Source organism: Nilaparvata lugens, chromosome 2, assembly GCF_014356525.2.
Source record: "Nilaparvata lugens isolate BPH chromosome 2, ASM1435652v1, whole genome shotgun sequence".
Taxonomy (NCBI): domain Eukaryota; kingdom Metazoa; phylum Arthropoda; class Insecta; order Hemiptera; family Delphacidae; genus Nilaparvata; species Nilaparvata lugens.
The window spans coordinates 30031187-30058078 of record NC_052505.1 but is presented as its reverse complement, the minus strand read 5'-3'; the positions used below and the strand labels follow the sequence as shown (position 1 = coordinate 30058078).

General features: G+C 35.4%; 1 protein-coding gene across 1 annotated transcript in view; it reads right to left on the bottom strand.

Annotated features, from left to right (window-relative positions):
* The window catches only part of LOC120349849 (zwei Ig domain protein zig-8-like), a 282131-nt gene extending 266492 nt beyond the window's left edge, over positions 1-15639 (bottom strand). Inside the window, exon 1 of the mRNA XM_039420984.1 lies at positions 15120-15639. Within this exon, the coding sequence (XP_039276918.1) occupies positions 15120-15210 (91 nt within the window). The 5' untranslated portion in view covers positions 15211-15639. The remainder of the gene's footprint in view (positions 1-15119) is intronic.
* Between the last annotated feature and the right edge of the window lie 11253 nt (positions 15640-26892).

The following is a 26892-nucleotide window of genomic DNA, read 5'->3' as shown; positions in this document are numbered from 1 at the left end:
AGAAAGCAAAAAGTGAAAAAGATGAAGATGAAGATGTGAAGAAAGAAAGAAATTGAAGTGAAGAGGATTTTCTAGTCACAACTAGACCGTGAGATTAAAACATCAAGTACATACCTAACTGGGAATCTGTGAGGTTGAAGTCATCATTGATATAGGCATCTAACTGTGAATGTCACCACATAACCACTCAGTGGCGTCATGGGAATGTAAATATTGCACAAACAACAATAAAATGATAATGTTTGTTTGTACTCATTCATCAATATTCGTTGATTGAATTACTATTCATTATTTCATCAACTTACTCATACATTCATCAATGTTCCATGATCATACTTCACTATAGACTTAGATAGTACCCACAATTCATCAATCTACATTCAAGATTATCTCGAATATGAGAATCACTGCAAACGAATGAAGTTTAAACAATCTTACGAAAAGACTGTATTTGAACAGGCTGTGGTGATTCGGCTTCTCTCTAATGAATATCTGATGAGGTAGGCATGTACTCCTACATAGGAAAATGTATGCAACTCAAACTTCAAATGAATCTTGAGTCAACAATGACTGCTTGTATAGGGAAATGTGTAGCCAATAGTACATTTTACTGAAACGTATTGTGTAATATCTAAGAGCCTTCTCCTTTTTCATTCCGGATTCATTGGGCACAATGTAGACTGCTCCATTGTAAGGATATCCCAGTTTTAAGCAAAATGTATGATTGTTTTCTTATGGCTTTCGAATGGTTCACGAATTTAATAATATTATTGTTCAGTTCAGACATTGATGAGTTTAACTGATAAATTTCATGTCAAAACACGAGTTCTACTATTAGATTTCAGCTCAAATCAAGAGTTTTTTAGGTGATCACACGAACAAGCTATTCCTGGAAACCTGGTACTTTGTTGATATGAAAATGATGGAAAATCTGTTATCACAATAAAAAAACAGAGTTAAGTGATTAGAGAATATCACATAAGAATTACTATCTCAGAGAGAAAGTGTGACGAGTAGTTCAAAGAGAGAGAGAGATTGAGAAAAGGGAGGATTCTCCATATGAGGAGAAAGAGTCTCAACAGGAGGGTAGGGAGAATAGAGAAGAGTGGAAGAAGATGGAAGAGAAGAAAAAAATAATAGTGAGAAGAAGTAGAGGAAGAAAGTGGGCAAAACAGAAGAATGTGCACAAAGTACAGCAAACGCTTTAGAGCTGTTCGTTCCTTCTTCCTGTTAGTACTTCCTGCACACACACACACACACACACACACTCACACATTCTCTGTACACACATACAAATAAACTAAGCCTCCGTACACAAGCACACACATATGCATGCCTCCATATATCGTGATGCATCCCTTATAAAAGGCCACTATTCTTAACAGCAGCAAAAGAGGATGAGATGAAGAGAAAAGAGAAAAGAATAAAGAAAGAAAGCCGAGTGCCATTAGTAAATGAGAGAAAACCCAGCCGAGAGTAAATAAATTACTAACAAGATGGCTTACAGACAGACGGTCGGACGACAACCGTATAATGGACCTGCTCTACCCCAACTCAGGGTAGTCTACATACTATTATCCATTTTTAATTACACCTGCACGCCTCTAAAACATTATCAATGGCTGTTTACACAGCCAGAGAGTGCAGATAACCTGTTTGTAAGGACCGTAGCAGGTCTTTCCCCAAGAAAAAAAATTGAACGAGTTCTCTTCCCCCAGGAAAAAATTTGAACGTTTTTTGAGAGACGTTTTTCACTTGTTCCACCGTTAATGGCATTCCAAAGCGCTTTGCAATTTGAAACCGAAAGAACGCTTTCACACAGCACACTTGGAGGACGTTTCACCGCGATAAAGAATTAGTGTTAGGGTGTAAACTGATACTGCAGTCTTTGAGAATTCGCTAATTGAAGTTCTGAATTAACTTTCTCTCCAAGATCGATTGATGATATCCATGTGAGAGAGACTTTTATCCATCCATGTATCGTGAATAATAACTTTTTCATTTTCCATTACTACCCGTACTTATCGAAGTCATTTTCATCGTGATGTCTGGACTTTGATGAGTTTTGGAATATTTGTTTGGAGTAGTGTTAATTATTAGTATGGAGTTTTTTAAATTCTACTGATGGTAATATTCTATACATCCCCACCAAAGTCAAATCAATTACTGATTTACAGTAGATTTCCATTGAATCATGGACTATGAAGACAAATTGAAACTCCATTATTTTGTGACAGGTTCAAGAATCTCCTAAATCATATTCAAAATTCACAAAATCCTCCAAATCAAAAACTTTAGATATAGAGAAGCTTTCAATATGGATTAGCTTTTCTATTACTCTCAATATTGCTTAGAAAACACTCAGCCAGATACACTGTACAAAGTATTTCATTATTGATTTCTGAAACATAGTATCGACGATATGGAATTTCATTCAATTACCAGGATGTACCTATTCTATACATTTTTCACTCATTTCTATCCAGGCTACTCATTAATTTATACACTGAATCTATACATAATATTGGGAGAGAAAAAACATACGGAGCTTATAACTAATATTAACTTTTTTCGATAACCACAAATTCATTGTGCATACCACACAATATTGAAATATACGAAGATCTGTTTTATTATTCAGCAAAGGAAGTTTGAACATGAAAGCTTCTATTAAATAAAGCATGAAAGCTTGGAGTTAAATCAAGTAATCGTTGGTAATTGCAATGACATAGAACACAAACCTGTCAGCTCAATCATTCATTACTCATACAATCACTGAAAAGAAAGTACATTCGTATAGCTTTTTAGAGGAGAGAAACCAGAGCGGAAAAGTCCCACCTTGCATGAATAAATAATAATCTGAGCTGTCAATGACCCGTACGACGTTTATACTTCAGACAGGATGGACAATATTCAACGTACTACATATACAATCACTAACCAGCCTATAATAAACGTTTCATATTCCATGACATACCTTACTAATCATGACTTGCCATATTGAAGTACGATTGAAGATTACATACATAGGGCCGATTTTGATGCCGACATTTAGACATTATCAATAGCATTGATAATAATAATAATAATAAAAACATTACATTTCAACATTACTTCCTCACATTCACATAAGAGCGACTCTCTAAAGATTTGTATAGTATTATTCCATTCTAGAGAAATCAATAATTTATCTCAACTCTATTTCTATCTTAGTTTCAGAATATTTCTAGATTCGTGCTTGAACATTAGAACGAAATTCTACAACCAGCTCGAATATTTCTCTTTACTCGTGCGTTACATTACACCGTTCATCAATATGTTATATTACTATGAGACAATGTTAATAAATGCTCCATTGTGACCCAGATGAAGAATATGAGTTATATAATTCACTGTATGATATTTATGTGATACTCAATATGGGGAGTACGTTTCCCATACATAGGCTAGCATAGGCTATGGTGATATGACTTAAATACGAGGAGTCTCCGCTTATTCTTGAATTGTCCTTCACCTCTTCCTACTCCTCCAGCTTATCAGAACCCTCCACATTCTCCTCCATCTTCAGTAAGAACGAAGACAAGAGGCAACGATGAAGGAAAAGACGAAAGTGGGAGTGTGATGGTGTAGCTCACTGGAGTTAAGTGGAAGACATTTCCTCTCAAAATTTTCCTTTTTCTCACTCTCTACTATCCACTCATTCTCCTCTCTCTTTTTCCATTCAAATCAAATCGATTTCTAATAACTCTTGTGTTCAACTTTCCACTTGAGACTGAGTCGTCGAATTTATTGAGTCGGGTTGAAATGAATTATTCAAAAATTGAGTTTGCTGCTACTCTCATTTCTATCATTTCCATGACAACTGAAGCGAGCATTCGTCTTGCTGGAGTCGTTTGTCGTTTTATTGGCTCTCTTTCGACTCAGATTGGTCATAGAAAGTGAGTCTCAAGTATTTCTCTCCAAATGTCTATCGATATTATAATAAAGTCTAACTACTCTATATTCTCATCATTCTACTCTATAATTTAACATGGGTTGACATTTAACATATAATTTAAGATGGGTTATACCAAAACGGTCACAATATGAGAATAGTGTGATTTTCATATTCTTAATGGTTCAAAATTTCCGAAGAATGATAAAAGACACTTCCAAACTATACTCTTGATAAGGCCAGCTCTCACTTAACGCCACAACTGTACGATGAGACTGATAGACGAAAAGTCTCTGGATATACATGAACGGCAAGAGCATACAAACGCTGTACGGTGTTCTCATCAGTCAAAACGACTTGAACAGTCGGGAAGAACAGTCAGCTGGAGCTTTCGACAAGTCGTGAAGAAGGCGCGTCGACAGGATGACGATGTGATTGCACTGGCAGAATTATTATCAATTCAAACAGGAATCATTCATTACTTTCCAGGAACATGGCAGTGACATAAAGATTTCTATAAACTCCTAAACTACCTAGAATCCATGATTTGCTTTCATTAGTCAATACTGGGATAACCATAGTCTTGTAGAATTTCAGTTTTGTGTCTCTATTTGATTTATATTTCAATGTCTTATAAATTATTCCACAAATGTATTGGATTTTTGGAGTTTATTGGAAATATCTTCATCTTTTTCATAGGTGAGTACAATCCGAATAAGTAAGGACTAAAACTTAGTCCAAACAAAATTCGAAGGTTTCTATTATTCTCTCGGAAATCGCATCATGTAATGATTCCCCCTACCATTTCCTCAAAACTTACCCCTGAAATATCGTCCTATGTTTTCTTAAACCATCATTCCTCCACTTCCCCGAGGAATATTGAACTGATAGAAGTTTCCTCTCCTTATTAACAATAATTCGCCTCCTTATGATTCTCTCCAATATTTTTCCCCCCATCTTCTTCGACTGATGACTTTCTCTTCTTCTTTCCATCAATTAACTTGTTGTAAGTTATCTCAACAATGTTAATCAATCGATACATTATTCAACCTTTTCTCAATGAATTTTCATTCTCTCTACTTTCCTGTATTTGTTACTTCCTCACGATTTTCCTCAAGATTTTCTCACCAACTCAAGGAATAAGTTGGATCTCGTCATCTAATTATGATCCAGAGAGTTCTTAAGAACAACTCCCAGCAAGCTGGCTAGCTTATCAAAGCGCATCGCAAAAATGCTGCCTCCAAATAACAGCCCGAAGCTAGAAGTTGAAGCAGGTCTTGATGCACTAACAGAGTACATTACTCGGTGAAGTTTCACAGATTTGAGTCTGTTTTTCTCCGCTTTTTTCCTGTAAAACCAGGAGGAGCGAAATACTAAATAATTTGAAGCTCATTAACCGAGGCCCCGGCAAAGCATCCCGACTTCCGTGAATGGACTGAATGTAGCAAGATAAGAATTCCTGAATAGCTCTCAGGAAGAGAGACCAGCAAATAGAAAGAGAGAGAGAAAGACAGGAAAAATTCTAGAGAGGAAGTGGGAGTACCCTTGCAAACGAGGTGACATTAGAAGCCAGTTTCAAGCCCTGAAAGCTATTCTATGCCACAATTTTTCAGGATACTCATCAGAGCCTCTCTTTATTTTTTGAGTACGTTCTGTTGGGGGATGAACGTATATTCAAGGAGAGTGGGAGGAATAGTTGTGGAGGTAGCTGTGAATCAACATCAACTTGCCACTAGAACTTTTTTCAACATTTTCTCCGTAATCTCTTTGTTATCCTCTTTCTTCTCCTTTTTTCATCTCAAAGACTATAATTTCCTCAGTGTCCTCTATCTCCAAATTTTTACTCAATTTTTTTCTAGATTCTGCTGTTATCCTGTTCTAGATTTTCAAGGTTTCTGTTGAACCATTTTTTATCTGCATCTCTCTCTCATCATCCCACCACTTTCTTTTCCTTCTCACGATCTTGCTTTTTCTCCAAACCTCATTATTGTACACCTCAATTACTCCAGTCCTTGTCACGTCCGTCTTCATCAATTCCCCATTCTCATTTTCTCGGATCTCTAGTATCATCTACTCGTTCTTGTCCAATATTTTTCTCAAGTATATAACGTCTTTCACTATATTCCATTGTCCGTCTCCGATTTACTTGTTCTATTCCATCACGTTTCTCACTATACTGTATTTCTTTGCCCGGCTTAGTTTTCCCAGCTCTGACACTCTCTCTCAAACAATGTTCTCAATTTTTCACTCGCGCATGGCCTCCCTTCGAGTTTGAGGCTTTTTCTATCAATTTATATTTGTTCATCTTCCTTTATTATTCCCTCCACCGCAGTCATTCACTCTCTTCTCTATTATCTTAAGCCCTTTCTCTCTCCCCTTCTTATTACGGGAACTTTCTCATTCCCCACTATTATATTATCTTTTCTTGTACTAGAGTATATCCCTAGTACTTATATTCTAGTACAGTTGACACTTTTTGGATTGATTCCAAGAAAATGAATCATCTACAGCTGGAAATAGTAGATTCTGGGGGAGCAGAATGTCACTACAAAGGAATTTCACATCAATCGAAATGAAGGCGGAAAAAAGAATTCAATGATGACTTTTTTATAATATATACCTATTATAATTTATATACCTATATATAATATCTATAATAATTTTCATTATCTATCATACATTCATATATTAAGTTTTTCGTGAATATGATCAAATTACTATTAGTCTTTCAATCAACGAGACTAGCACTGAAAAATCATGTCATGATAATGTGGAGAGAATTTTTTTAGAACATTGAGATACTAGGTCCTGATGGGAGTGAAATCAAAACATGACAGTTCAACATTTTCAAGAAAGTAAATATGTATTGGAAGAAGCAGATATCATTTTAAATTGTAAGATAGTCTATAAAAAATCATTCATGTTTATAGGTTATCCATACAAACTCAATTGTTCATTGAACCTAATTTGCAATCTTTTGCATTTATTTTAAACATCCCGTAATTTTTCACTGTCGACTCCTCCCCATTCCTAATGCACTTTCCTCTATCTTTCTTTATATTTCTCTCTCCTCGCCCTCCTTGTCTGTTTCTGTTACTTGAGTGGAGCTACTAAAATGCTGTTCAATTCTTTGTTGGTTTTAAAAGTACCGCACAGGAAACCAAGACATGGTTCGTTTATTTGAATTGCTCTGCTCTCATTACAAACTCGGTTAGAAAATGCGCTAACCTGGTTATTTCTCTCTCCCACTCACTCTCTCACACTTCCTCTCAACAGATTTGTCCATTGGAGCATTTTTCCCAATTGCGGGCTCAACCCTCCAATAAGAGTGCAGTGTTGAATAATATAATCATAGAGTGTACATCGGTTGAGCTTGAACTGAACAGTGTTAGAGTATACATTGAACCCCACTTAGACAATGCTATCAGTGCACTACTCACATAATTCAACCCGTATTCAATAGTACTCAAATTATTGCGGTACTTATTGAAGAATATCGACATATTCTCTAAGCACTCCTCTAGTGCGATACTTTAATATTACTTGGACTATTATCTATATCTTTATTATGATAAAGTTTCTTCTACTACTCAATCTAAAGTAATTCTAAATTACATAAATCAGTGATATTTTTCTAGTAGTCATAGTAAGTAATCATGAAGTAATTATAACATAATTGTATAAATATGGTAATAAATATGCCGATATTCAGCAAAAAGACATTGCTAGATAGTTGATATAGACGATTCAATCAGCACAAACATCTTTAAATGCAGCGGCCTCTCATTGAATCTGAGGCATTATGATTATCTCATTTTATTTTACAGTTACCATATGGTCATGCTTTTACAAAGCAGTGGGAAATGAGTGGGACTTCTGACTGGTTGTTTTATCAAGTTGGAAAATCAAGTTTTATCAAGTTGAGAGTGGCATCGTCTGTTAGTGAGCTGATTGATTGTTCACCAGACAACATTTTGAATTTTATTTATCATTCATTATTTGAAATTATAATTTTTTTCATTCAAAAATTTATTGGTTGATAAATTATTTAGAAATTGAAAATTATTTACATTTGCAAATTAATTGGTTTATTTCAGTTATTTATTGAAATACATTTCCAATTGAATTACTAATCATTATAATCAAATTTTTATTATTTTATTCTAAATAAATTAAGATTTTTATTAATGACAAAATTACACAGAAAAACATTTGACATTACACATCAAATCCATTCCAGGAATTCTACCCATAATTAATCACTTTTCATATTCAATGGTAACTGTAGGGAAAATTTAATGTGGAATACGTGCACAAAGTTCGTTTGCTGCACTCAAGAAACCTTTATTCCGTACTTGCCTACGGCTCGTGCGTAAACATTTCTTTCGGTGCAGCAAACTGTCACTTTGCGCACTAGTTGCACAAATAACTATTTCTCCCTCAGGAAAATTGTTGCCCTCGGCTTCGCCTTGGGCTTCAAACCGACAGGGAGAAAAATTAGTATTAGATATGCTCATTTAATGTATTCAAATATCAGTATTATTATAATAAGAATTACAAGAAGCTCAAAGTTCCTAAGATAAATTATTTTATCTAAATTACACTGACGGCCGAACTCATACACCGAATCAACCGAATAAATTATTATCACCGAATGAGTTGGATAAATCAGCAATATACAGTATTGATCATTGAATCTCCAGAAGTAATACGTTCTCAAGATTTATCTAAAATAATGGTTCAACCTAATCACTGAAATCAAATTGACTGAAATACAGGGTCAGCAGTGTGAGATAATACCGAAGTCAAAGCAGTACTACAAGTCATAGAAATTATAATGGATTCTAATTAAAATACCGTCGTGGATCACATTCGGTATTATCTCACACTGCTGACCCCTTTTTCACATGGTAGCGAGATGGATTGATGTCGGTACCATATTATTGTCTTGAGCAATATTTGAAATCCTCATATTTATCTACTTCTTCAGCATCTATAATTGTGGAGTCAGTCAATGCTGCGGTAAAGATTGCCGATTGATAAAGCAGCAGCAGTTTGCAGCGATTGATACCAGAATTTGCTATAAGCTCCTCGAAAAACTGGTAAGAACCGTATGATATTTTCATTTCAGCAGGCGCATAAATATAAAAAATATTCAAATCTCATTTGCTCTACCGATTACTGCCAGCTGGGCACTTGTAACCCCAAAAGGACGTTACAGTGTATACAGCTTTATCCCATTTCGTTACTCCATCATGTATCAGTCTCCATTCATCTACAGTACTATTTCAATTCAAATAGGTTATTGGTACTATTTTCCCAAATTACATGAATCAATCATCACTTTCCCAGGGACTAATTCTTTCGCTTTTAGAAACTGATACTTACTTTTTTCAGAAACTGGTACTTACTTTTAGAAACCGATTTTTACTTCTTTAGAAACCTTTCGGCCACGTGACAAAGGAAAGTGGAGAAGGAAAAAATATCGAACGGAGAGAACAAAGATGAGTAATGATCAAACGATGCTGATCAGTGGACGGAAAAGGGAACAAAAGGAATCAGGAAAGAGTCAGTGACGCGAAAAATGAAGTGGAAGGAACACAAAAATTAAGCTTTGTTTTACAATCGATTGTCCTCGACCGTAATCAATTAGTGCAACCGACGAGATCTATTATAAAAAGAGCGATGGGGAGAATATTTTTGAGGCGATGATTCCCTTTTTATGATGAATGTAATGATTAGTGTCACACGAAATAATTGGAATGCCTTTTTGAAGTTTCGTTCCAGGTCTGACACCCGTTTATGAGTTTTTGAACAAGGAAAAGCTTTGTAGCTTTAGAGTGGAAAATGGCGAATAAACCAAGCAGAATACGTTGGCTAACAACGTTAACTTCATTCCACGCAGTTTCACAGGAGATGACAAAATTAATGTGAATACAGTTGAAACCATTGGATTGGAAAGTAACATTTTTATGTTATTATAAAGAAATTCTTGTCACTCGGATTGGAAGGTAACATGAGCATCAAGGAATTATGAAGAAATTTTAGATCACTCGCATATAATTATAAAAATGTTATTATCCTGCTTCCAATGGAAATATTCAAAGACTAAACAAGAAGCTGATGGATCAGTGAAAGCTCTAATCCTATCTATTAATAATAATAATATCGAGTGACCTGGCTGGCTCAGGTCTGGTGTCAGAGTTTTCAGATCGCAACTGATCAATTTCAGGGCCTCTGACATGACCTAACGACTGCTTTTTAGGCAGCCGGGACCGACGGCTTAACGTGTCCATCCCAAACACAGGAGTGGCCCGAGATAAATAATATCTTGCCCGGGCTGAGATTTGAACCCGGGCCTCTGAATATCTACTTATTTGTAGAATGTCCAATAGTCCTTACAATCATTAAATAATATTGTTTTTCTAAATACGGCGGTTCAAGCCTCTCGCCATTACTCATTTCCAACAGTATAATTATTCACTTGATAAACATTTGTTTCAAATTATAATTTGGAATAAATTGTCAAATTGACATAGGTACTCATATATAAGTTCATTTAAAATTGAACTCGTTTAGAAACAAAGTTGGAATGGATAAAGAGTTGAATAATTGATGACGAAGCAATACGGTATTCATATTACCTGTAGATGTTGGGAATTTGATTTGGAAATGGGATTTTGTTATCCCTATTATTCAGTGATATTCACAATAGTAAATAATTTCCATAGAAAAGATTAATAAATTATTTTCTCATTTCTACTCACTCGATCTCAGATCTCACCATAGTGTAGAGTAAACATTTATCATAACTATTGAACTCATGAAATATATTTCAAAGATTAATTATGTGTGTGTTGAATAGAAATATTGATCAAGATTATAAAATTCAAAAGATTTTTTTTATATTTCATCATAAACTTTGAAACATTTGATATTTCAATATTCACTATGGAATTTTCTCTCCTCAATCAGAGTCAGAAGTAAGAAGAAAATCGTGTCTTGATATCATTATCACACTAGACTAAAGTTATGTGATACAAAGATAATGTTGTTTTATTTTCAGCTCCATACCATCGGAGAGACGTGGATTGTTCATGATAAAGACTATTATTTTTTTACAATTAATCACTACATCATTGTGTCTTTGCTCGTACGCTCTTCCTCACACATGAACAAACAGCGTATATGTGAGAGATATCTCGTCTCTTATTCTAAAATCTCACTTATTCCTCTCGCAGAAAAGAAGGCTTTCCGTAACGAGGCAAATGAAAAGCAAACATTATTCCTATTTCATTCACGAATGAGTGAAATAATACACACACTGCTTTTTCAAGGTAACGAATAAGCGATTGTTAACGTTTTCTTTGCAAAAACCGACGAAGACGAAAATGCAAACAAAAAGAGAAAAATATTCTATCAAGGCTCAAATGGTGTGAAGGGTAGGATGATATCTCATATGGTATGAAATAGCAGTTAGCAGGCTCGCTTCACTCGTCTGTAATATTATAAATAGAATCTTAGGAGGTTTTGAATATAGTAGAAAAAATCTGCCGCACACTATACGTTGAGCATGCAAAAGCAATAATTGAACTTTCATGTTGTGTTGAGTGTATTCTAATATTGAAGTATTGAAGTATTTCTACTAAGTTACGGGATTAATGGAACATTCCTCCTTCCATAATCATAGGAATTCAAGTTTTTGTGAAACACCCCTACAAAATGAATAAACCTTTTGAGAATGAGTATTTTTATATTTTATTTTTCGTGAATATGATGGATTATGAATTCATACATGATGTTGTATGAATGTATTTTTCTCTTTAGGGCTACTCGTGAATACAGAGAAAAATAGCCGAAATATCCGAATATAAGAAAAATATGGCCGAAGCATGTTGTGACTGAACAATTTTAAAAAGGGTATTTGGATTTCTATTTTCCATTACATATTATGTATATACCACTGAAATAGCTGGATTAAACCATTGAATATGGAATATGACATGATACATTATTCTGAGAAATGCAGTACTATAGGCAGCGGGCACATTTCAGTTGCTTAAATCTGTGATAATCGATAACCTTGATTGGCCTGTTTGGCCTTTCTCGGGGGGATTTGAAAATCCTGTGAGCTCCCGAATATAAGACGTGAATAGTACGATGAACTGCAATAAATTTATAAAATGAATAACGTTGTGTATAGGAGTCATTTACCTACGAGAATGCTGCCAGAACTTGTCAAATTTTCTCAATTCTTGAAGTACATGCCTGGATAACGGATGAACCAGTAGAAAGAGGTGTAAATACATTTCTTGAAACGTTTTTTCAGTTGTAGCGAAGATTATTTGTGGAAGAAACGCATATTAGATAAAACCACTTTAAATAGTTACATATCTTTTAGAGAATTTAGAAACTAGTTTCAACTTATTCACCTTTCTCGATCACTAGTAATCAGAACTCAGAAATTGAGCAGTAGAATACAGAGTATGAATGACGCCATACGATTGGTAGTTGCCGGACCAGTCGCGGTAACAGTCTGTCATTGGACGAGGAATAATGCAATGATAGAAATACAATCAATTTTCTGATTAAATTCATACGTTTCCGATCTTTGTATTGTTTGTAATTCTTTGTATTCTTTAAATTGTGCTTATCTAATAAATGAATAAAATGAACCACGATTGTTTTCTAGAAGTTAGTGGAAAATCGGAGAAAAAATAATATGCATCGATAAAAGAGCAAAGGACAAATTCCAACTCACTACATAACAATCGATACACTTCGATGAATGATCAAGGACTAAACTATAAGACTTTTTCCTTCCATCTTTTCAAAAATTCAAAAACAAAGTATAACGTTTGGCAATGGATGAAGTATTTGAGAAAATATCTTAAGAAACTTATTGGGGAGCTTTAAAGGCTTGGGGATATTGCTGAGCAAACTTTAAAGCACTTTGAGTTCGTTTTCAAGTTCGAAGCAACTGGGAATGTTAACTTCCTCGTCCGGTTCGTATTTCGAAACTGTCATGAGACGCAAGAACAAAGATTGAAGATGGAGAACAACAAAAACGTCTATCAGGGCCTAATTTGGGGTGACTTCACCAACATCATTGCTAAGACTTCTACTGAACTTATAGGATATCAAAATGGAATGAGGAAGACCTACTGAAAGGCATAAGGAGCGAAAAACCATTCAAAAGCATCGTCAATATATAACGGCGTTATTTGAAAGCAAATCCAGGATCATTCCATCAAACTATGCAAGCTGCAAAATATGTCTGTTTTGAATTGTTGATATATGAAATCTCAAAAATCATAGAGCAAAGAAATCTTAATGTTTATGTTATAACTTGTAGGATATCAAGATTAAATGAAATGAGGAAGATCCACTGAAGGGGATAAGGACCGAAAATGCCACTCAAAGAACTTCGTCAATAAATAATTTGAAAGCAATCCAAAAATAATCAATGTCCATATTTGAATGGTTGATATATAGAATTCTAAAAAAATATAGAACAAAAGAATCTCAATGATCGTATATAATAGCAATGAGAGTTTCAATCGAGTTTCCAATTTGTCACCAATGCTTATTTAATATTCATGGATTCCCTTAGAATGATGATAATCATCCTCTATTGATCGTTGATTGCTATGCTTAATATAATCGCTTTCATTTCATATCAATCTAACTTATATATCTCATCCACGTGATAACTCAAGCACTGACAAATTATATCAGAGATTAATGAGAATGTCAAGATTTCAAGTTACATTGTAATACTGTAATTAATTGAAAGAATCCAGTATGATGGGTCTCACGTAGTAAACAACTATGTTGTGAGGATGAAGCCCAAATGAATCTAGAACCCGCATGATGATTACGAAATTCTGAACCACTAAAAATCACAATTGTGATTTTTTGTGATTTTTCATTTAGTGAGTGCAGCTGATCTCAAGCAGGCACCCTTCCAACGCGAGCACCGATTTTATAACTCATAGAAGCAATTAGATATAACCGGTAGCCTAACTCATAGCCTACTTTCGTGGGCTCGCATATACGATGTATAAAAGTACCGTAAAATCATTGAGATTTCAAGATTCATTCTTTTAATCGAATCCGTCAATCAAATTCGGAATTGAACTGTGCATACCACTGCGATTCGCATGACGGTGACGGAGGCAGGAGAATTTTTAAACCGTTTTTGAATGGTTGGAATTGTCGCTGTCGCCGTCATAAGATTACCAAAATAGCGCTGTTGTCATCAAACGTAAACCATCTCACTTGATCGCGATTCATTAAGGTAAAAATGATCGAATTTTTTATCATCACTCTTGGAAAATACTAAAAATCGAAAAATTGAATGTTAACAGCTCCTGGAGTATTGTGCATTGGGATACCAAAATCAAACCTTGGAGTGCATTCATGATCATTCGTGTTCGATCACAGTGAAACATTATTTTCCATTCAATCTGTATGGGCTCTTTATTTATCAGTTATGTTGATATTCTCTAACAGAGATAATTCTAATCTCACACAAACAAATACACCCTTCCATTCATAATGAGCGGGAATACCTCAAACAACAGATTAATTCTTATCTCTTACCGTAAATTCTATACATTTCCACTCTGGACTTTTCATCTTTCGCTTGAGAGGAGGGGACCTCAAACTCATTTAGTCGGAATCGCCCACAATACATTAGTAGTGACAATTTCATTGTAGTGAAAAATGATTGGAAACAAGTAAATCTATAGAATTTCTGGAATATCCATATCATTATAGAATATTATCAACATTGAAAATATAAGAATATTCCACCGTTAACATCAGAAGCTATTCTTAAATCACTAAATTTCACCCTCCCATCATTAAATACAGTAAAACATGATTCGAAACCACACACGTCTATTATTCTTTGAATTATCTCATAATTTTTGAACTCATGATTATTCTTCCAAGACTCAGAAGACTAGAGGTGGAATAAGATGTTATTCGCAGATGCTTCATCATATGGGAGATAAACTCTGAATCTCACGAATAAACTCTGACAATTTCGAGACCATGCGTGACCAAAATTATTAATCATCAATATTTTTTATCATTTGAACACATCATCGAACCTATGATGGGAAAGAAATCAAAGAGAGATAAATTCATAATCATTTTTGAATATTATCAAACAAACCTTGACTATTAGCCGTACACAGCCAGAAGAAGACGACGACAACCACCTTCATCCAGTCTCTGTAGAGCATCATTTCTTCATAATTACTCATATTTTCTACAGCACAGAACTCTCACTATAGTGCACCACTCCTATGGAAACTTCAATTTTTTACATATCTATTAATAATTCAGTTTGTAGCACACTTCAAAAGATCAGAGCACCTTTGTAACACAAATAATATCAATAAAGAATCACATACTGAGAGAACGCAATGTATTGGGAGATAGATAAAACACGGAGTGTATTGGGAGAGATTTTATTTGTTTGGAGGTTCACTGATTTGGATGTCACTTGACTATGATCACATGTGAGGGGCGTTTTCCGAGGAAGTTGTGTTGTAGAACAGACACTTTCCACGAGATTTCCTTTTGCATGCAAGTTTTCAGGGCTGAGATAATGACAGTGTGTTTAGCCCATGAGAAGCCCCACAGACGCGCGCGCTAACCTATCGTGGGGCGTGAAAAGCCAAGGCGGTACTGGAGAAAATTCAGAGCCAGCGGAGCGCTTTCCCAATTTTCCACCCCTTTCCACCCTCACATTCGCGCACGCGCAGAGAGCCTTCAATACTCTTCAAAGCCAATAAGTGTTTTGAAACAGAGCGTTTGGCCGAACCGGCGCGGATTAATTGCTTATTCAAGGATCCTCTCAACTGCCGTTTGGGCTGTTAGCGAGGTCCCTATCACAGCCTCGACCTCACAGTCCACAGAGGTGAAGGCACAAAAGGGCTGCAAAGTGCTAGATCACTCTTCGAATTTTCGCGAAAATCGACATTGATTGATCGAATATGAATGTTCATAATATAAAAAGTTTATCACTAGATGCAAGGATGATGACAGTTTGGAGTGAAACTGACTATAGTTCCACTTATCACTTACCTCTTGCTTCACTCATCTCTCTTATGACTCACCTCCTATTTCTTATCACCAACCTCTTAATCATCCTCTTAACTCTTTCAATCATCATTCTTTCAATCTTCTATGCACAAGCCTCTGGCTTATATGGATTCAACTCTCAATGTAGGAGAGGATTATTATACTAATCCATATATTATAATTAACAATTCCTGTATTTCATGTCTGAAGTGAATTCTATGATTTTTCTGACCTGGGGAAGTGATAAGAATAAGGTTCGCCTGAGAAATGATTATTTTGAAAGACAGCAAAAGTCTCCCACAAACAAAAGGCTATCGGGGATGAGATGAATCACCTGATAGGTTGAGCATCGAGCAGCAGAATAGAATATATTATTGTTCATAGAGTCGTGTGATTATTGAGAGTTGGGTAACATATCAAGGTCAAGGTCTTCCATTGGCTCAAACAAGATACGCCCATGACGGATCATTCAATAATATGTATAGTGGATAAGCCACAATTAAACAACAGCAATAGTGAGTGATATGGAAGCAATTATATTATTCACGAATATGCCTATTATCTACGATCTCTTCAGCCTAATTGTATATGATAAATGGTATATTGGTTTTTATTACCTGATCGATAAAAAAGAACAAATATTCCATACTGTGATATTAATATTCATATTTTATACCTAAATAAGAGCATAAGGATGGAATCACGTGTGATAGAAATATACGAGTTATACATGGATTATAAGGTTCATATAAAATAGATCACACTCATGTGGAAATTTCATGTGACGTATAGGAGCAACTGACAACAGTAGTGTATTATCTACTGAGGGAACATGGTTATCTTTCACACTTACACTTGTTCTAAAACTTTTTGCATTACACCAAGAGAGAATTTGTAAGAAGATGTAAAATAGTTGATGAAAAGGGGAAGAGGATAAATGGGAAGCTGAAATGAGAGGATACCGTGGAAGGAAGGGAAATCTCAGTTGAAAGAGAATTTGAAGGTGAAGTTCAAGATCGAGTTGAAGGGAGAGGAAAGCTATGATGAGATTCACTCCAAACCGCAACAGAGAAGCGTCTAGTCAGCCAATCAAATTCTGTTAATTCGGGATTCGATTCTGTGTAGGATGACAAATTCCAAGCAAACGGATTCCCAACTATCTGTTAATCAAGTGTTAATCATTGTATAATGAGAAATCTTCTCGAACTATGTCATGATTTGAATCCTAGGGATTGTGTTATTGTTAGGAAATTGACATAGGCTGTGAGGAATTTGTTAATATATTAGGTTTCAGAGTCAATATAACAGTGAAATCTGAGGAGGCAGATTGATATGAAAGTCAAGGTTTGTAACTTTAATTCGATCAGTGGATAAAATAATTTTGTAAAACAGTGAAGGTTTTTTTTCTTGTGATTTGATCCGTCAAAAATGGCCTGAGAAATAAATGACTTCCTGGCTTGAAATGAGTTGAAACGTGTATTTCTCATGAATTTCCAATCTATTTTGATCTATGGTGAGATTGACATTTCTCAGTCAGTGGGAATGATGAGAAGGCGTTCTAATCTATTCACATTTCAACCGCCTTCTATGACAGATAACTGTGGTTAAAGTTATCACGATACTTTTTAAAATGTATGAATTCAGGGCTACTTTCTTGTATTCATAAAATAGGATTATAGTACCCTTAAAATTGATAAAATATTGAAAAACAATTTGTATTCTTGTTTTTCAATATTTTATTGATTTTAAAGGGTACTATAATTTATTCTATTTTCTAAATTATCACGATGGATATATCTGACCAATAGGTGCGTACAGTCTAAAGCCAGTTACAGACACATCGAGTATTGGACGTACGATCTCTCGCCTTACTTATGAATTCTATTAGATTGAACGGATAATGGCGAACAGATGATGTTTGTTAAGTTCCGTTAAAACCGATAGAATTCAATGGATCACGCGCATTTCACTTCTCATAAGCTGATGAGTTATTATGAGCTGACTTATTATCTGTATCTCACTGTTTCTGTACAAATACAGACAATATAATCAGCATGGAATCAGCTGATGAAAAGCGAATCACACTTGTTCGTAGCGCATAAATCGGTGGGCACCTTAATAACATTTTTGATTCTTGTAAATAATTTCTAGTTCTATCAAAAATATACTTCATTTGTCGATGAATACATATGATTTTTTCATGATTTGATAATGAACTCCCAATATCTATATTGAATATTTTGGTGGTTAATCATAATGCTATACAGTACACAGTCTGAAACACAGTCGGCAACGGCGTGGAGTTAGGAGAGGATAGATCTACAGTAACTATACAATAATAATGTATTACCCAATAATATAGAGAGATCTGTACTCTTATAAATACTGATTATACTCTTACTGCAGATAGATATATTTTGTCTAATCACAGACATGAATAGTAATCCTATGATAATCATATGCTATCCTTGAAACGTGAATCTCACTATAGAGACAATGCAATCTATTTCATTTGGTTCCCCAAAACGTGATTAAAATATCTACATTGAGTTTTGGAATGAATGCTAGGTCACAAAGCCGCTATTCCCAATTCGTGCATTCCAAGTGGAACGAAATGTTGTATTTTGGATAAATAATATAAGTACAAAATTCATTGACTTCAGAAACGAACCAGGAAAGAAAATAATAATGATTGCTAGGAATCAGGCTGCCGCTATCTTTCCAGCCTCACAAGAAACGGAAGGCAAAAGATAAAAAGGCAGCTCGTTCAATACAGACGTGTTTACACATCGCCTTATCGAAAGGACGAATTCATATTTCTTCTTTGTGCACGTTTCCGCTTCTCCTCATCGCCGCTACTCCTTCTCTTTCTTCCGGTTCTCCTACCTGTTCTTCTTCTTCATCGGAATCTACTTTTATTTCTCTACGCTCAAACTCCTCTTCCTCCAACAACCATGTACCGCCAATTCCTCCTAATACCCCTTCTCCCTATCTCCTCATAATAATAATTATCCTCCCGACAACTTCTTCCACCTTTCTCTTCCACCGATCACCATCTCTCCTCTTTTCTCCTCCTCATAGTCTAGCTTACTAAATTATATCTTGTAGGCACCTTCAAATCTTATGTTTTTCATCTTACTCTACTTTTGCTACCTCTTGTTCGTCTGTATTCTTTTCTTACTTGCACTCCTCATGTCCCAGAGTCTATCACTTCCATCATCCTTTTCTACTCATTCTCTTCTTCTTCTTCTGTTCTTTTCATTTCCTTCTTTTCATCATACTATTCTTCTTTTTGTTACTCCCTCAAGATCAATGTATCCTTCTTAAGTTCTTATCTCTTTTCCTAACTATTCTCTCGTTCAATTTCTTCAACTGTCTGTTTTCTTTCCTTCTAATTCTCCTCTTCATATTCTCTTCCCTTTTTCTCCCTTTAAACCTTTTTTTCTTCTTCTTCTCTCTCTCTCACTCACCTTCTCTTACCACTCTTCCTTCTATCCTACACCTCCACAGCCTTCATCATTGTCCTGTCTCTCTTCTACTTTTTCTCCCACATCTATTCCGTCAACAGAGAAAGCAATCTGTTGCCAACAATGTCAGCCGGCCATTACAAGATAAATTTGCAGCGGTATTATATTGTGCCATCATCCATGAGGCTCTTTGAAATTAGCTGATGGTTGCATGCCTTTGTCGTACGTATACACTGGTGACTACTCTTTTCAATTTTGTTTCATGATTGCTTGCAAATCGTTTTGCGTGAATATGGAAACATTTTGCAAAAAGTCTTATCTCATTTTGGAAAGATTAGAGATAGTATCATGAAATTTTACAACTTGGATTCGCTAATTTATTTTTAATATATCTCCTATTTAAATGGATGGAATTGTCAGTGGTAATATACATGGATATTCAGAGTACAAAATTGAACAGATACTTCAGAGTTGAAAATAAAAATGAGTTTTATACAATTAATCAACACTTCTTCTTTTTCTATTCATTTTTCTACTTCTCCCTTTCCTTATCCTTGTTCTCTCCCTTTTTATTATTCTTCTTCTCCTTCTGCTTTTTCTACATCTTCTCCTTCTTTTGTAGAACTCTATTAAGAAAGGGATTTTTTTCCTAGAAGAGGAAAAGTGGAAGAAAAAAAGTAGGGGGAGATGACGAAAAAGGAGAACGAGAGCCAGAGAAAAAAAAGAAAATCATAAGATGAAAAAAGTTTTGGAGCTTTAAGGGAAGAAAATAGTGGAAGGAAAGAAGGATAACCGGTAAAGGATAAGGTGAAATGAAATGAAGGGAGTGAATAAGACTAGTGAAGAAAAGAGAAAAACTTCAAGAGACCAGCAAAAACATGAACAGAAGAGTATAATATTAGAGCTACACACTGATTAGTGCACCAGCTGAGTGGACAAGTTGTCTGACATGCATTGCACGCTACACAAATAGCTGGAGGCTGTGAGCTGTGAGTTAGCTCTTGAGTAGAATAGCATTCATTTTTGCAAGAGTGTCATGAGTTAACTGCTAAACGTTGAAAAGAGATGGTGAGAACCAGTATATGCTTGATATGGATGAAGAGGAGAACGAAAGGAGGAGGAACAGAAAGAGAAGGAACAGTTGTAGGATGATGAGTAGGAGGAGGTTCGGATTTATGAGGGAATGAGTAAATCAGAACTGACGATGGGAAAGAATAGAAGGGGGCAAAGCGAAAAAAGGAAAGGAGAAGGGAGAGAGAGTAGAGAGTACAATGAAAATGTGAAAGAGGTGGAAGAGACGATAACTACGAGATGAGTTAATAAGGAGAGGAAATGAGGAGTGAGAAGAATGAGAAATATCGTTCATTCTTCATTACTATTTCTCACTGAAGAAAACTGGGAATCGGAAAAGGAAAGTTGAAAAAGTGAAGAAAATGAAACCTAAAAAGATAGGTGAGTGGTGGATAAGAGTGATAGTAGGAGGTGGAGGTATTTTTGATGAAGATGAGGGAAGTGAGAGGAAAGTTCGAAGGTATTAGAGGGAATAAATGGGGAGAAAAGGAAAGGAGTGAGAGAGAGTGAGAAGTTGGATTACGGAAGGAGTAGATAAAGGAGTGAATGAGAAGAGCAGAAGGTAAAGAGGAAAAACAAAAAATGTTAATAATGCAGAAGAGCAACAGAAATATTAAAAAATAATGAGCATGAAGAATATCGACCAACGACTGGAATGAGACCAAAGTTTAGTTGAGATAGAATAAGAATACATAATTATATTATGTCATATTCAATGGGAGTGGGAGAAAAATAGGAAATTGGATAGTATGTGTGAGCGAGTGTCACAGAGGTACCTACTTATTCAAGGAAGGATGGAAGAGAGTAGAGAGAAGATAAGCATGAAGAGGCAGTTGTTTCAGAAACACAGAAGGATCGAAATTGAAGGATAATAGAGAGAAGGAAGAGTCAGAGTGGGTGATATGAATGAGTGAGTATTAGTGAACGGGAAGGAGTAGGATGACAGAGAAGAAGGAGGAGTAGAGTGGAGATAAATGTGAAGAAACAAGGAGATTAAAAACGAGGGAGAATGATCTGAAATAACAACATAGGATGAGAAGAGTATGAGTGAGGAGAAAGCAAGTTAAAGAGAGCAAATCTTGGTAACGAACGAAGCATGCCTTTTTTTAGAAGCTGCATTGCCTTGGGCAATGCTTCAGAAGAGTAGAATCATGCTATCTGGAACGAGAGAGAGGGAATGAGAATGAGAAAGAGGAACCTCTCCATACAATATTAGGCTGCAATTCTCCCTGCAAAGAGCATTTTTAATCAGATCAGATCATTCCCTGATTCACTCTGGCCTGAGAAACAGATTCTCAACTGAATAATTTGCCACAGAACGATTCTCACTGTTGAAGAAGTATGATGGATATCTTCTGCTGAAGAAAACATCAATTTTATTGTTGGTTTTAAGTAAGTACTGTACAATGAATGTTACTCAGTATTCAACATCATTTAATTCAGAATAATACTATACCAACTAGTGTTTTCTTCATTAATGAATATTAATTATTTTGACCTATAGATTCAAAACTCTGATTATCAAAATCTTTCAAAATTGATTTAGAAACGCTAGTTTTATCTAGTTTATCACTTTGAACTAAATAATTTTCACATTCTTGAAGTGCAACAAAACTCGTATTATTATCAATTTATTTTTCTACTTCTCCCTCCTCACCTTTTCCTTATCCTTGTTCTTACCTTTTTATTATTCTTCTTCTCCTTCTGCTTTTTCTACATCTTCTCCTTCTTTTGTTGAACTCTATTCAGAAAGGGATTTTTTCCTAGAAGAGGAAAAGTGGAAGAGAAAAAGTAGGGGGAGATGAAAAGATGAAAAAAGTTTTGGAGCTTTAAGGGAAGAAAATAGTGGAAGGAAAGAAGGATAACCGGTAAAGGATAAGGTGGAATGAAATGAAGGGAGTGAATAAGACTAGTGAAGAAGAGAGAAAAACTTCAAGAGACCAGCAAAAACATGAACAGAAGAGTATAATATTAGACCTACACACTGATTAGTGCACCAGCTGAGTGGACAAGTTGTCTGACATGCATTGCACGCTACACAAATAGCTGGAGGCTGTGAGCTGTGAGTTAGCTCTTGAGTAGAATAGCATTCATTTTTGCAAGAGTGTCATGAGTTAACTGCTAAACGTTGAAAAGAGATGGTGAGAACCAGTATATGCTTGATATGGATGAAGAGGAGAACGAAAGGAGGAGGAACAGAAAGAGAAGGAACAGTTGTAGGATGATGAGTAGGAGGAGGTTCGGATTTATGAGGGAATGAGTAAATCAGAACTGACGATGGGAAAGAATAGAAGGGGGCAAAGCGAAAAAAGGAAAGGAGAAGGGAGAGAGAGTAGAGAGTACAATGAAAATGTGAAAGAGGTGGAAGAGACGATAACTACGAGATGAGTTAATAAGGAGAGGAAATGAGGAGTGAGAAGAATGAAAAATATCGTTCATTCTTCATTACTATTTCTCACTGAAGAAAACTGGGAATCGGAAAAGGAAAGTTGAAAAAGTGAAGAAAATGAAACCTAAAAAGATAGGTGAGTGGTGGATAAGAGTGATAGTAGGAGGTGGAGGTATTTTTGATGAAGATGAGGGAAGTGAGAGGAAAGTTCGAAGGTATTAGAGGGAATAAATGGGGAGAAAAGGAAAGGAGTGAGAGAGAGTGAGAAGTTGGATTACGGAAGGAGTAGATAAAGGAGTGAATGAGAAGAGCAGAAGGTAAAGAGGAAAAACAAAAAATGTTAATAATGCAGAAGAGCAACAGAAATATTAAAAAATAATGAGCATGAAGAATATCGACCAACGACTGGAATGAGACCAAAGTTTAGTTGAAATAGAATAAGAATATATAATTATATTATGTCATATTCAATGGGAGTGGGAGAAAAATAGGAAATTGGATAGTATGTGTGAGCGAGTGTCACAGAGGTACCTACTTATTCAAGGAAGGATGGAAGAGAGTAGAGAGAAGATAAGCATGAAGAGGCAGTTGTTTCAGAAACACAGAAGGATTGAAATTGAAGGATAATAGAGAGAAGGAAGAGTCAGAGTGGGTGATATGAATGAGTGAGTATTAGTGAACGGGAAGGAGTAGGATGACAGAGAAGAAGGAGGAGTAGAGTGGAGATAAATGTGAAGAAACAAGGAGATTAAAAACGAGGGAGAATGATCTGAAATAACAACATAGGATGAGAAGAGTATGAGTGAGGAGAAAGCAAGTTAAAGAGAGCAAATCTTGGTAGCGAACGAAGCATGCTTTTTTTAGAAGCTGCATTGCCTTGGGCAATGCTTCAGAAGAGTGGAATCATGCTATCTGGAACGAGAGAGAGGGAATGAGAATGAGAAAGAGGAACCTCTCCATACAATATTAGGCTGCAATTCTCCCTGCAAAGAGCATTTTTAATCAGATCAGATCATTCCCTGATTCACTCTGGCCTGAGAAACAGATTCTCAACTGAATAATTTGCCACAGAACGATTCTCACTGTTGAAGAAGTATGATGGATATCTTCTGCTGAAGAAAACATCCATTTTATTGTTGGTTTTAAGTAAGTACTGTACAATGAATGTTACTCAGTATTCAACATCATTCAATTCAGAATAATACTATACCAACTAGTGTTTTCTTCATTAATGAATATTAATTATTTTGACCTATAGATTCAAAACTCTGATTATCAAAATCTTTCAAAATTGATTTAGAAACGCTAGTTTTATCTAGTTTATCACTTTGAACTAAATAATTTTCACATTCTTGAAGTGCAACAAAACTCGTATTATTATCAATTTTTTCAGTCTTCGAAATTAGATATTAAAAAAGCAACGTCTTGACCAAAAATTTCTTGACGTCTTGGGATCCGCTATTTGTTTGTTTTGAAGCATGATTTACGAAAATATTATTGTTGCACTAGAATCGCATTTTCTAGAACTTTTATCGCTCTAATATTCCATAGCTGATGATATACAATATTTCATATCATATCTGGTGAAATATATCTTGAAGCATTCTACCTAAAACCATTAGATTCATTTGTGAATTCAACATTAGGCTAGTCGCATAGTGTGATAAGACGCCCGATGCGACGTAGCATGAAGTCAAAGTTAGTAGACAGAAGGTTGGTCACTCATCTATAGTATTTTAGTTGAAATGCAATTGGAGTGGGGGAACTGCAGCCGTGACGTAGGCTGTAGTACAGAGTAGGCAGAATATCGCATTCTTGAAAATCATACGGTGACATATAGTCAAATTATATAACACAAACATTTTCTGACAAGATTTCTGTTTCTGCTTTACAATAATCATAAAAACATTTGAATAATACAAGTATTTTGCCATATAAATGCAAAAACCCCACCTTCTAACCGTCCATTTCAAACCCTTAAGGTTACTTCATCTCTTAGGTCCTGTTTATATTTTGTAGTTTGGCTATACCATAGAGAAACAATAGCATAAGTAGATATCCCATGGTATAGGGCGTTTATGTCGCAACTTTTACAATTATCTCAAGCCGATAGTCCACGTTGTTCTTTCCCGTGAAGCTGTGTGACGCTGGTAGTTTCTTATATTGTGCCGTTCATACACTCTCACCCCAACAAAACAGTAAAAATCGACAATAATTGGCTCGAGTTAACAGTAAAAGTTGCGACATAAACATCCCATACCATGGGATATCTACTTATGCTATTGTTTCTCTATGGCTATACATCAGCTTGTGAATTTCGGGGATGAGATATTTTGATTCTCGTAGAACATGTGCTCGATGCCAGCATGTGTCAGTGCATTTATATGAATGAAATTCTTCGGATTTATTGGGATCGGTTTATCGGCTTATTACAATGCATTGGTTTATCAAGATTTTTTATGGGTTAATCTGAAATTATAATAGTATAACGTTGTCTACTAACGCTTTTCCAGCTTATTAACTTTTTCGTGTCACGTTTTTAGATTCTTGAAAAACTTTCAACTTAACTTTATTCATACAAGTTGAATGAGCTTGAAATATTTAACAAGATCATTAGAATCAGTGATTCAATCGCTATAAGTATGGAGAATTTTTAAGTTCTAGGTCAATCTTGAGGTGATTAAACGACGATGTATTTGAAGATACAGTGAATAAACTGTATGCTCAGTGTGGTTACTCTATCACATTTTTACTACACGTGACGTCACTCTGGCGTTCCCCCCACCACTTCGAATCTTAAACCTGTGAGTGATCAACCTTCTGTCTACTAACGTTGGCATGAAGTAACTCTAGTTTTTTAGTTGAGTTGATATCTTTGTTTATTCTATAATCTTCACACGTACCAGCTTCAAATCAATCTGAACATTATAATATAATCATAATTATATTATTTATCAACTCTATTATTATCCTATTATATTAAGCGAGCGATTTCTGTATTTATATATCTGGTTATTTTTATATCTGGCTGTTTATGTTTAACGGATCTCGAAAACGGCTCTAACGATTTTCACGAAATCTGGAACATAGTAGGTTTATGACATGAATAGTCGATTGCACTAGGTCTTATCCTTGGGAAAACTCACTGAAGGACATGAAAAGGATAGTTCATCCTTGGAAAACAGATGATAATTTTGTCGTGTCTCTCGATAACAGAAGATGCGTGTGCCTGAGTGGGAGAGAGACAGAATTATTTCCAGCTGTGTAATCATAATCAATCAGCGAGAAATTTTATCTAGCTAGACAATTTAATCGACTTGATCAACATAATCTGATTTGTTGACATGACATGATAATCCTAAACTAGAGTATATCATAATTTTCAAAGTTGATCATTATTTGACAATTTCAAGTGATAAGTGAGTGTTATTTTGTTATTCGATTTGTTTTGTGAATAATCTAGATTAGAATTTTTCTGTTTTCAAATGTTTGAACAGAAAATTGAACCTGAATTCAAGTGTATGGAACATAACTCACTTTCTGGACTATTTATAGTGTATTAATCAAAACTCGGGGAAGAAACAGTTTTGGGCTGTGCCTGTTAGTCCTTCCACAATAATTTAAAAAAAATTGTGTTCGGTTTATCAAAAGTCAATAAATAAATAACGAGCGAAGCTCGGTGCCCCGATATTATTCATTAACTAAGATAAAATTACAACAGACTCGGGTAATATCATGTCACGCTGCGTCGCGTCTCTCAATATGCAACTAGACTGAGCGAACTATTTCGCGTGTATGTCTGTGGAATGTTGGTCTTTCCAATAATAGGAATTATTTATTGGATCAAATCGAATAATAAATATGGTGATTGCGAGACATTCGAGAGAAACCATGTCTAGCGGATGGTTTGTGGCGGTTCTATAAGTAACGGT